Source organism: Tachysurus vachellii, chromosome 17, assembly GCF_030014155.1.
Source record: "Tachysurus vachellii isolate PV-2020 chromosome 17, HZAU_Pvac_v1, whole genome shotgun sequence".
NCBI lineage: Eukaryota > Metazoa > Chordata > Actinopteri > Siluriformes > Bagridae > Tachysurus > Tachysurus vachellii.
The window spans coordinates 16,434,268-16,445,678 of NC_083476.1; the positions used below are offsets into that span (position 1 = coordinate 16,434,268).

General features: G+C 37.6%; 2 protein-coding genes across 3 annotated transcripts; one reads left to right on the plus strand and one right to left on the minus strand.

Annotated features, from left to right (window-relative positions):
• Positions 1 to 229: 229 nt before the first annotated feature.
• On the minus strand, positions 230 to 5,635 carry rab38c (RAB38c, member of RAS oncogene family). The gene is made up of 3 exons (XM_060891395.1): positions 5,252 to 5,635; positions 3,445 to 3,725; positions 230 to 1,848 (listed from the first exon to the last, which is right to left on the minus strand). The coding sequence occupies exons 1-3, from the start codon at positions 5,442 to 5,444 to the stop codon at positions 1,687 to 1,689; spliced, it is 636 nt and encodes a 211-aa protein (XP_060747378.1). The 5' UTR covers positions 5,445 to 5,635; the 3' UTR covers positions 230 to 1,686.
• A 1,900-nt stretch (positions 5,636 to 7,535) lies between these two features.
• On the plus strand, positions 7,536 to 11,366 carry rab39ba (RAB39B, member RAS oncogene family a). 2 transcript variants are annotated; one of them, XM_060891393.1, is made up of 3 exons: positions 7,536 to 7,843; positions 8,609 to 8,835; positions 9,904 to 11,366. In XM_060891393.1, the coding sequence occupies exons 2-3, from the start codon at positions 8,621 to 8,623 to the stop codon at positions 10,328 to 10,330; spliced, it is 642 nt and encodes a 213-aa protein (XP_060747376.1). In that variant the 5' UTR covers positions 7,536 to 7,843; positions 8,609 to 8,620; the 3' UTR covers positions 10,331 to 11,366. The 2 variants fall into 2 exon arrangements, with proteins under 2 accessions (XP_060747376.1, XP_060747377.1); XM_060891394.1 differs by lacking the exon at positions 7,536 to 7,843 and adding an exon at positions 7,974 to 8,084.
• Positions 11,367 to 11,411: the final 45 nt, after the last annotated feature.

An 11,411-nucleotide genomic window follows, 5' to 3' on the forward strand; every position in this document is an offset into this window, starting at 1 on the left:
GCAATAAAAAAACTCAAGCCACTAAGGTTTCTACCTCACATACACTACACACATCACCAGTTCATTTACAAGACATGGTTTCAAATTCCTTTATTCATCACCATTCCAGCTTTATACATCTGTTCATTCAGTTCATTTCCATGTACATTAAATGTGGCACAATAAATAAAGTCTATAAATACAGCATATCAGCAGTGAATGAAAAAAAAATGCTATTAAAATACATGCTGATTGTTATTTAAGAGATATAAGCTCATGTTTCATTCATTAAGTCATTGCACAATCATGGTGCAGCATGTTTATTGCCCTGTATCAAAGGGTTTTTATTACATACTGTACTATGATATTAAATATTGCAATTGTTGTGGTCATTTAAAATCAAGCCTCTGTGAGATATGAATAAGCAAGACATTGTTCAATGTGGCACAAATAAATCAGGTAAACAAAACACAAAATAACCTGCTCTGTACAGCCCTAATGCCTCAGCTTACTCATGTGATCTTTGGTGTGTGTACATTATTGGTTATTGAAAATAACACCGTGTGCCCTGGTTTGTTCCCACATTGAAATATATTGCATTCAAAAATAATAATGAAACTCAAAGGAAAATTGACACCAAGCCAGTTTGCACCAGTATGTCCTACTTATTTTCATACCTCTGAAATTCACTAAAGTTGGTGTTTTGAACAAAAAACAAGCAAAAACTGTGATGCATGCTAAAACACCTCTCTAGCACTTTGTAAATACTGTCCGATTGCTTGGTCGATGCAGCATGTTTCATTATCCTATTTTTTATTTCTTTATTTATTTCTCTACATGTGGAAAGGAAACAAAGGAACAAAGGAAACTCGATATTCAAAGATTCTTATTATTATTACTATTTTTATTGATCCAGTCCTGAGCTTAAGTTTTGGATGGTTTCCTTCCACATCCCAAAAAACACAGTCTCTCATTAATTATGCCCCAATTTGCGATTGACTGGCTTCCGAATCAGGGCATATTCCCCCCTCATGTGCTTGTGTTCCAGGAATAAGTCCTGTCACCACAAACATTATTATTATTATTGTTGTTGTTGTTACGCTCTGAAAGCCTGCATGTACCCATACACTGAAGGTGAAAAATATTTTTCCTAAACCCTAGAGCCATTTCTTTAAAAAGGTCATCGAAATGGTAGCTCAGTAGTGAAAACCTATTGAGTTCCTGATCAGAAGGTCATAAGCTCAAATCCCAGCACCATCAAATGTCACTCCTGGGTCCATGAGCAAATCCTTTACACTGTCATTTATATATCAGATTATTTCAACTGTAGTTTGCATCAAATAAGGTATATTTTCAAATAAGGTATATATATTAATGCACAAAAGGGTTAATTATTGCTCTATTGGTCCATTAGCCTGCACAATCTTATGCTGCTCACAGCCTAAAATAAAGAGGTTCTGTAATTGTTCCTCACAGAGATTTTTTTGGTCTTTTAGCTGTGCACCACCTGCATCAGTTATTGGGTCTGTACTGTAGATGAAATGATATAGGAATATAAACCAGCAGTGTGTTATTTTGTTTCTGATGCTTTACTGCAGTGCCTTATCTTAATTGCTTTTTTGAGGGTGAAGCCAGTAACTCTGTGCCCTTTTCTCATGCTCTCTTTCACTCGCTCTCTGATTTCAGCTCCTCCTCACCATCAGTCTTCTATTTGGGACATGCAGAGCATCTGGCTTTGCCACGATCCTTGGTGTTGTTGTTGCCGGACAGGGTCACTGTGTGTGGGTCTGATTCGGTGACAGCATTCTCCTCATGAGTCAGTATGTTTTCAACCAGGCACCTGATTGCTGCTTCAATATTGGTGTTTTCCTATGAAAGGCAAGAGTCACAGATAAGAACATGCTTTGGATTCAGTGCTTATTATACGACAATAAGACACATAAGCCTACAGTAAACACTACACTTACATTTATAGAAGGAAAACAGTTCAAGCTATGAGACCTTGGGTGTTACATAATAATAATAATAATAATAATAATAATAATAATAATAATAATAATAATAATAATAATGTTTTTTTTATTTAAAATGCATTTCAGTATACCAAAGGACATTGTACAGATGCTCAGCGCATATAAAAGTATGTAATAATATCAAAGGTAATACAATTTAAATAAAAGAAAAGGAAATTAAGATAAAAGAGCAAAATGTACACTTTTGTTTTTGTGAAATGTGAACCACATTTCTCTGCCACAGAAAAGGAAGTAATGGAATGCAATGTTGAGATGAAATGAATCTTTCTTGGTAGTGTTTTTTAATATAAGAATTGAATGACAGCAATGTGTCTAAAGTGACAGCAAGGTTTCTCACTTGAGCAGATATGCATGTAATAAAGTTGTGCTGCTTCTTTAAACAGTCCGTACAGGATTTACTGAATTTTTTGGTGAGAGTTGAGATTTTCTGACGCTTTGCGAGCATTTTTGTGCCAGTCTGCGTGAATTGGCAAAAAAACAAAACAAAAAAAAAACAAGCACAGGATTCTTCTTGTAAACACACACCAGTGAACACACATATGTAAATACTTTTTAAGATTGCTGTACTCATGTTTGATACACGTCAATTGAAGAGGTTTTTTCTTTAATCTCTACGTGTTACTGCGTGCTGTGCTGGAGTAAACCACAGAAATGTCTAACATGAGCACTAGTCAGCCTCAATGAAAATCATGTGACTTGGCAGCAAATTCTGCTTCATGAAGCAGCAGATAAGTCACATGATAGAAGAACCACTTTTTGCGAAAGCACAATGTTTAACTTTCGTAACAATTTGATCTGCTTTATGATTCAAACTTATCGTTTACCTCTTCCACTTTATTTTAGATTTCAACGATTTGTTTTATAAGCCATAATCTCAATGCAGAGCACTCTGCTTCTAAACACCCAGCCTCCACAGTTCACACAGCAAGGTGTTAATATTTATCTGAGCAGCTGCTCTGGGTCCCTTTCATACAGATCCCATCTCACACACCCTTGTGAATTTAATTAGAAAGGAACTGTGAATTGAAACACATGCCCTCACTAAACAGTGATATGTGTCCATGTGGTTCATATCACAATAACACACACACACACACACACACACACAAAAACCATCCAACTGACCTATGAATTATCCCAGTGTCAATACACAGAATCACCAGACCAACATTTAGGCCATTAATTTGAAGCCCTTATTTATTGTTGGGGCAACATGTGGAAAACATTGTTCAGATTTCTTTCACTGATTCAGCATACTGTGGAAAAATGACCAGGCTGAAGTTCTTTCTGGCCATGACCCATAACATCTAAGGTTTGGTTGGAATTCATTTATATTATATAGCAAGTACACAAAAGGGCTTCAGAAAAATAGTGCCTTGTGAAATATGTTATAAAACCCAAACAGAACGAAACCCTCAGAACATCCACTCACCTTGGCTGATGTTTCAAACCAGCCCGCAAATCCGTTTTCTTTGCAAAATGTGTCGAGTTTGGGAATCTGAGTGGACAAGCCGTCCCGTGACTGGTCAGACTTATTGGCCAGCAGAACAACTGGGACGGGTTTGCCATTGCTGAGAGTAACTTTTGTGTCAAGATCATCTTTCCACTTTGGTACTGCATCAAACGTTGATGCTCTTGTCACATCAAATACTATCAGAGCCCCAACAGCCTCACGGTAATACACCCGTGTCATATTACCGTAGCGCTCCTGACCTATTAAAAAAATAAAAAAGAGGGGCAAATCCCAATTCAAACATTACTGTGTTTATTACATGCATATAGGTAACTTGACATGTCAGAGTTTTCACAATAAATGGGTATATGGATTCGCAGTAAAATGACAAGCTGTTTTTAATAATGTTTTATTAACTTCAAGAGAGAGTGAGAGAAAAAAGAGAGAATAAACAGGTAAGGGAGAAATGTCTACGTTTATAGCTGCTATAATGTAAGTGCTCCTAGAGCTATCTATAAAGATCCATTATTGTCTCACATGTCTCATGTCCTATTAAAAGTAGGATGCTATTATTCAATAATGAAAATATGTTAAATTGCCGTGGTGTAAGAGGAATAAAACAGTAACTCTGCTTCTCACTGGGCCACTTCACTACACCGTCTCATGTTTTCATTCCCTATAACAGCCAGGTTGTGTCCATACAGTTTTAAACTGGATCAATATCCGGATCAAAGTCTTACCCTGTTTCTTTATGTTATAGATGTTTCTTTTAGGTCCTCTGCATTACTGTATCAGTACAGCAATATATTAAAATGTTATTAAAATGTTAGAAAATGCCGGTATTTCAATAAAGAAAGCAACATATTACATAACAGACCAGAAGCGTCAGATTCCCTAAGATGCTGGGAAAAACGTATAAATCGGCACAAACTGTTCCAGAGACTCTCTCACTATCTCTCCATTTCTGTGCCTACAATTCCCTTTAGCACTTTAATCTAATTGCAATCAGACTTATTGTGCCCTTTATCATTTAGTCTGCTAAGGTTTACTCACACATACGCATTTTCCTTATTATATTAATTTATCCCTTCTCTATGTATCTTTGTTAAACTACAATAAGTTTCATTTACTACTATGAGTGAATGATATGTATTTTTTCTTATTACTCAACAGTGTCATTGGGTGCATTGAAAGGTGTTTATAAATACATTGTGATGCTTATTTTTAAAGAGCAAAGAGCTGTCACAAAAAGAATTGTAGCAACAATTCATTTCATTTTTTTTCTGAAGGCATCTTTGCATTACAGAATCTCTCTGCAGCTGCCTAAGTAGTTGTTTCTTATGCAATGTTTGTGTGTAAAGTTGCCGGACATAACACAGTAATTGCATATAACCACTAAACACAAATTGTCTGTAAAGCCTCAGAGGTCTATCCGCATATCTATCTATCTATCTATCTATCTATCTATCTATCTATCTATATATATGTGTGTGTGTGTGTGTGTGTGTGTGTGTGTGTGTGTGTGTACATAAATGTGAAATATTAGTACAGTACAGTAAGGATAGATACACATAAATAAAATAGTGCAGATGTATGTAAGACACAATATGTGTAGAGAATGAAGAGTATAAAAAATACAACATGTAATATATACATTGTATGTATAACTGTACAGAAGTTATATACAGTGTTTTTTACAGTGTATATACATACAGATATAAACTATTAATATAACTGTTAAGTAATAGCACTTATTTTAGAAATCATGCATTAAAACCAGTCTCACCTGCAATGTCCCATAACTGTAACCGGATGACTGTGTTATTGTCCCAGTTCAACACTTTCAGAGCAAAATCCACGCCTATAGTTGCTCGGTAGTGTTGAGAGAATATCTGATGGACATATCGCTTAATTATAGATGTTTTTCCAACTCCGAGGTCTCCAATCACAAGAACTTTAAACAAATGCTCTTGCTGCATGGTTGTAAAATCTACTAACAATCTGTTACTGTTTAATTTCAGCAGCTTGTATAAACTTTGGCATTCTTTAATTACTTAAAAAAAAGGTTTGAAATATCTTCGAGTAAGACCGACACCCCAGCAATAAGACTAATACGATAAAATATTTAAAACGTTTTTTTAAGGAAGCTCATAATATAAAACTACTTTCTCCTGACTGTGTTTTATTATTACACCCTGATGTATTGAAGAGTAAAGAAGAATGTTTGCCTTCACGGCTTCCGTAGTGTGTATCTGCCAAACCCCGTTCTGCGGTCTCGTGCACACTTGGGCGGGGCTGAGCAGCTCCACTCTCTTGAGCTTCTTCTACATTTAAACATTTCCTTGGTTTTGGTTGTTCTTTTTTCTATAAATGACAGGTTTGTAACCCGGGTCTGATCTTGCATGTCTGATTGTTCTCATTGCTCTAACACACCACGTTTAATTTTGACTAGGCAAATGAGTGAATTTATGTGATGTGTATATTAGTTAAACATCACCTGAGGGATAATGGGCACAATTTCATATAAAGAGTGTTTAATAGTAAAAGAGTGTTTAATAATACAGCTTTATAGTACAAACACACACACACACACACACAAACACAAACACACACACACAAACAAACACACTCACACACACACACACACACACACACACACACATAGTTAAAATAAATAAATAAACTGGCCCTGAAGTTAGAAACTCATAAAGTGCTTGTAATTAGCTTATTAATTTAATATAGTGTGTTAATGCAAGGAAAACCCATGTGCAGGATAGAATTATACAACCTATTCTCAAATCCTTACATTGACAGTGAAAAACATCTCTCACACACAGCAAAACAAAATAATGCACAGACACAATTACACATATATTATCCTGCCAAATGTATTTGGACACCTGACCATCATACCCGTTATGTGTTTCCTCCACAAAATTAACATAAAGTTAAAAGCACAAAATGATATAGAATATCTCTGAATGTTGTAGCACTGCAATTTCCTTTCACTGGAACTAAGAGGCCCAAACCGGTTTCAGCATGATGACCTGGAATGAGCTTCCAGTATTTCCCTGTGCACAAAGGAAAATCCATGAAGACATGTTTTACCGAGTTTGGCATGGAAGAACTTGAGTATCCTGCACAAAGCCCTGATCTAATCCCACTAATCACCTTTTTTTTTAAATGAACTGAAATGCCAAATGCAATCCAGACATTTTTGCCATACATCAGTTTACCCTACCTCATTAATACTCTTGCATCTGAATAAACAAATCCCTACAACCACACCTAAATCTCAGAAGACTGGCAAAAAAGGGTCCATATAATGGTCAGGTGTCCACAAATATTTGCCCATATATTGATGCATACATGTATAAATACTGACTATGTATGGGGCATGTGTTAGCCTAGTGGTTAAGGTCTTGGTCTACCAATCAGAAGGTTGTGAATTCAATTCCAGGTCCACTATGATGCCACTGTTAGGTCCCTGAGCAAAGCCCTTAACCCTCAGTTGTATAAATGTGAAATAACGTAAGTTGCTCTCAATAAGGGTGTCTGCCAAATGCTGTAAATGACTACCAAGTTGTACATTGTTATGCAAAACACACAAAGTGCTCTTGTCAAACTACACACAGATATTGTATTACAATATTGTATCTTTTACATTTGAAGATGATCACTAAAAAAACAACTAATGTTACTGTACAAAGAAAAAGAAATGTTTCAAGCATCTTCTTTTCAATCACTAGAATTTGTGATCTGACAGTCTGGATTTTAAACATATGTATCCCCTTTTATAAACCCCCAATCCACAGGACACATCTAAATGTGTATCGATTGCAACCATCTGCCCAGAGCCGTAGCTGTCTTTTCTAGTGGGGGTGAATTATTTGGCGACGCATGTTGTAGTAGGCCTGATGAAGAGATCCTCCTACACACCGTAAAGCCTGCAATATGTGTTCAGAGGCTGGAAGCACGACAATGCGCGCCCCCGCGGACTGCGCCATCACTGTGCTCTTTACGGTATTGGTACTGATGAGGGATGAGTCAGGCTATATGATGCTGATGATGCTGCCATTTCATCAGCAAATTTTACAAACATTCTTTCATCCATTATTATGAGATTGAAGATTCGATTTTGGGAATGGATTTTTAAAATAAAAAAACTGATATTAGATCACACTCTTCCTCAATGATGATGGTTCTCGGTATGATTGCACCGTTATAACGGAAACTAGTTGCATAGGCTGTTATTTCTAACAAAACCTGCTCGGATGTGTGTGGATGCTTTGCTTTGGGACTCCGCTTGTTTTTCACACCGACACACAATGAAGATCACTGGTTTTGCTTTTGCAAGACATTAAGAAGCTTAACTGAGGTATGTTCAGTGGGTTATTAATCGGGTGTGTGTGTGTGTGTGTGTGTGTGTGTGTGTGTGTGTGTGAGTGAGTGTGCGAGCGTGCGTGTGTGTGTGCGCGCGCGCGTATTTGGCCTGAGACGCGCATTTTGCTGAACACAACTTGCCCGAGGATACAGTTTGTACTCAATTTTTAGGCCTACAATGGACAATGAAGTATGATCTACTCACCAAATGACCATGTGTGCTACTCCAGGTTAAGGTTAGTTATAGGCATTGGTCGTTTTTGTAAACTAGCCTTAGGTTTGATCATCTAAACGTTTTTATTAGCATGAGACGGAGCGATGCGTTAAATTGCAGCATCATTCCGGTGTAGCAGCCACATAACAACACACCATCACTGCCATTACAACACTGATCCAGATGCTATGTTGAGCTTCTAGCCAAAAATGGCTGGTGAAGATTCGTGGTTACTTACAGCTATAAATCTGTCACAGATTTATTCAGACATGTTAAGGCAACTTGGCTATTCTCCACGATTACCCGAAATCTGTACTGACACTCCTTAACGTTTTAAACTCCCAGCTTCCAGGTCTTCACATTAAATCATTATTTACTTCATATTAAAGGGTTCTTCTATACAGAAAAATAAAATCAGACAATTCCCAATGCACAGGGAAACCATGCAAACTTCATGCACATGGGAATTGAACCCCCATTCAAATGAGCTAACCACTAAACCACTGTGTCCTTGTAGAGATTTAAAAATAATCTTTTTGTCTATAGATCTTATGAGATATGGAAGCTATATGGCTATACCAGTTCCGATTGATCGTCATTGGTGACTCAACAGTGGGGAAGTCTTGTCTGATCAGACGTTTCACAGAGGGGCGTTTCGCACAGGTGTCTGACCCCACCGTTGGAGTGGATTTCTTTTCCCGTCTGGTGGAGATTGAGCCAGGCAAACGGATCAAACTGCAGATCTGGGACACGGCAGGACAAGAGAGGTTCAGGTATTCAGCAATATCTTAAAAGTTTTTTAGCTTATATATGATGTATACTCAGATGTAACACAATGCTAGTGCTGCAATGAACATCTGTATTTGTGTTTAAAGTGGATGTTTTTTCTAAAAAGAAAGTTTCAAAAAATAGTAGACCAATCGAACTCACCACAATCCCGACCAGGTAGTTACTAAGGATGAATGATTGAACATGTTTTTTCCTCAATTTGGTGTCCTGCCATCTTCCACACACCACTAAGCTCTCATGTGACTTCCATCTGCAGAGGGTGAAGACTATCACATGATATCCCCGAGACCTTTACCCTGCTGCTCATAGGGTCACAGGGCAGTGTTACACACTCGAAGGCCAACACTATATGCCCTCTTCCACACTGATGAGCTCAGAGATGCCAGTGAATAACTATTGTCACTGTGATTGTCAGGGAGATAGTATGCCATCCTTCCCAACCAAAGACCATGGCCAGTTTTGCTATCTTGGCTTTTCCAATCTCCAAATAGATTGAACATTAATGTTAATGAAAATATGAAAAGATTCATATCTCCTCACTCGTGTGCCCCTTCACTGTAAGTAATTTCTGCTTCATCTGGGATCTCTATCCCAATAAACACCCAATACACCCAATACACTCTAGTTTTACGCCCTTTTTATTAGGGAAATACTTTTATAATGAATACAATTATTAAAGAAATAATTAATAATTGTTTATGTAACATAGGAAGAGAACAGCATGATGTTTTATTTATTCCTAATACAACCAGAAAGATCAACCCCAACCCTAAATGCAAGAAAAACATAGTAAAAAAAAGAATTAAAAAAAAGAGAAATATTAAAAATGCGGGCTAAGAATGGGGGTAGACAATGCAGAGAATTATTTTTTCCTAAAATTAATTTATATCCATTTACAGTCCAAATCTTTTGTATTATGTTACATCTCTAATCTGTACCTGCTTTTTGTCAGTTTGTTCTTCTATTTTATGTTCTGTTTTTCATTTATTACTTTAAATCCCACTCTACTTTTATTACTTTCTGATCTGATCTGCTCAATATCCATGTTTTAGGTCTATCACAAGGGCTTACTATCGTAATTCAGTGGGCGGTCTGCTGCTGTTTGACATCACTAATCGTCGCTCCTTCCAGAATGTTCATGAGTGGCTGGAGGAGGCACGTAGCCACGTGCAGCCGCACAGCATCGTCTTCCTGCTGGTGGGCCACAAGTGTGATCTGGAGCCACAGCGGCAGGTGAGCCAGCAGGAAGCGGAGAAGCTTGCAGCCGCCTACGGCATGCGTTACGTGGAGACGTCGGCACGTGACGCTATTAACGTGGAGCGGGCTTTCACAGAGCTGACACGTGACATCTTTGAGCTTGTCAAACGGGGTGACATCACCATCCAGGAAGGCTGGGAGGGGGTGAAGAGTGGCTTCGTGCCCAATGTGGTGCACTCATCTGAAGAAGTGACCAAGAGTGATCGCCGCTGCCTCTGCTGATCATCATACTTCTCCTCTGCAAACCCAGTCATATTGTGTTCCTTTAGCTTGGCCTCTTACACTGCCTTTTTGATCGATGAGCTTTTGAACACAGCTGTATATAGCAGAACCCAGATCCATTTTAGGACATGTTCTAGGTTTCACTCCTGAGTAGATCTGCACAAAATCCAGGCCTTGATCTCGTTAAATATTAGTTTAAAGATAACGAAATTACCCATTTTTAGTGCAAAGCAAAGAACTCTGGACTAAACTGGATGGACCATGCACGGAAGTGTAACCAGGAAGAGTGTTACGTTAGGAATGCTTAAATAAGTGAATGCATTGCCTCCTCGACCTACTTGCAGTCTTTTGAACCCAAGACAGAAGACAAATTCAGACATCAGTGTCACGTTCTCCTGCAAGCTAAATGAATTTAGGAGACATGAAGCGGGAGAATCATATAAATCGAAGTATCAGCATCTCTTCAGTTGCCACATCGTGTTCTACATTATTATCATCTATTTGCTATTTATCTCATTTTAAACACGTTAAATGTGATGTTTTCTTAGGAAGCATGCGGTGAGCATTCCTTAGCTTACTTGCTAGTCTGATTTGTATATCTAACTCCATTTCTGCTTGAAATAAACTCCATGATTTGGTTATTGATGGTAATTGATTCACTCAGATGCAGTAACCTCTGATGTGTGACTATTAATCAGGATATCAGCCAGAACATTTCAGAGATTTGACAAAGGACAACCGAGTAAAGCAAACACGACACCTGACACGTTTTGTTCAGACATTTTACACAGCATTTAAAACGACCATCTTATATATCCTCACTGTTATTCTATCATCTTACCTCTTTTTCTTTCTGATCCAGTCTTTGAACGTGCATTCGGAACGGGATCTTCTTTAGAGCTTTACCTTTTTCATATCCATCCAAAAATGTATTGTTTGACTATTAACCAATACATTGTCATTTAACAGGTTGAAACAACTACTAGCTATGTATTTATTGATCTTGTATGAGAGATGAACAGTAATACCAATAAAACGTGACATGAAAGATTATTAATGAAAGACAACATATCATCCATGT

Excerpts from the sequence above, each read along its gene's own strand:
- rab39ba (XM_060891393.1), top strand. The coding sequence starts at position 8,621 with ATGGAAGCTATATGGCTATACCAGTTCCGATTGATCGTCATTGGTGAC. Across the intron at positions 8,836-9,903 it reads GCAGGACAAGAGAGGTTCAG|GTCTATCACAAGGGCTTACT; the intron begins GTATTCAGCAAT and ends TCCATGTTTTAG.
- rab38c (XM_060891395.1), bottom strand. The coding sequence starts at position 5,444 with ATGCAGCAAGAGCATTTGTTTAAAGTTCTTGTGATTGGAGACCTCGGA. Across the intron at positions 3,726-5,251 it reads ACAGTTATGGGACATTGCAG|GTCAGGAGCGCTACGGTAAT; the intron begins GTGAGACTGGTT and ends TTTTTTTAATAG. Across the intron at positions 1,849-3,444 it reads GGTTTGAAACATCAGCCAAG|GAAAACACCAATATTGAAGC; the intron begins GTGAGTGGATGT and ends TGCCTTTCATAG.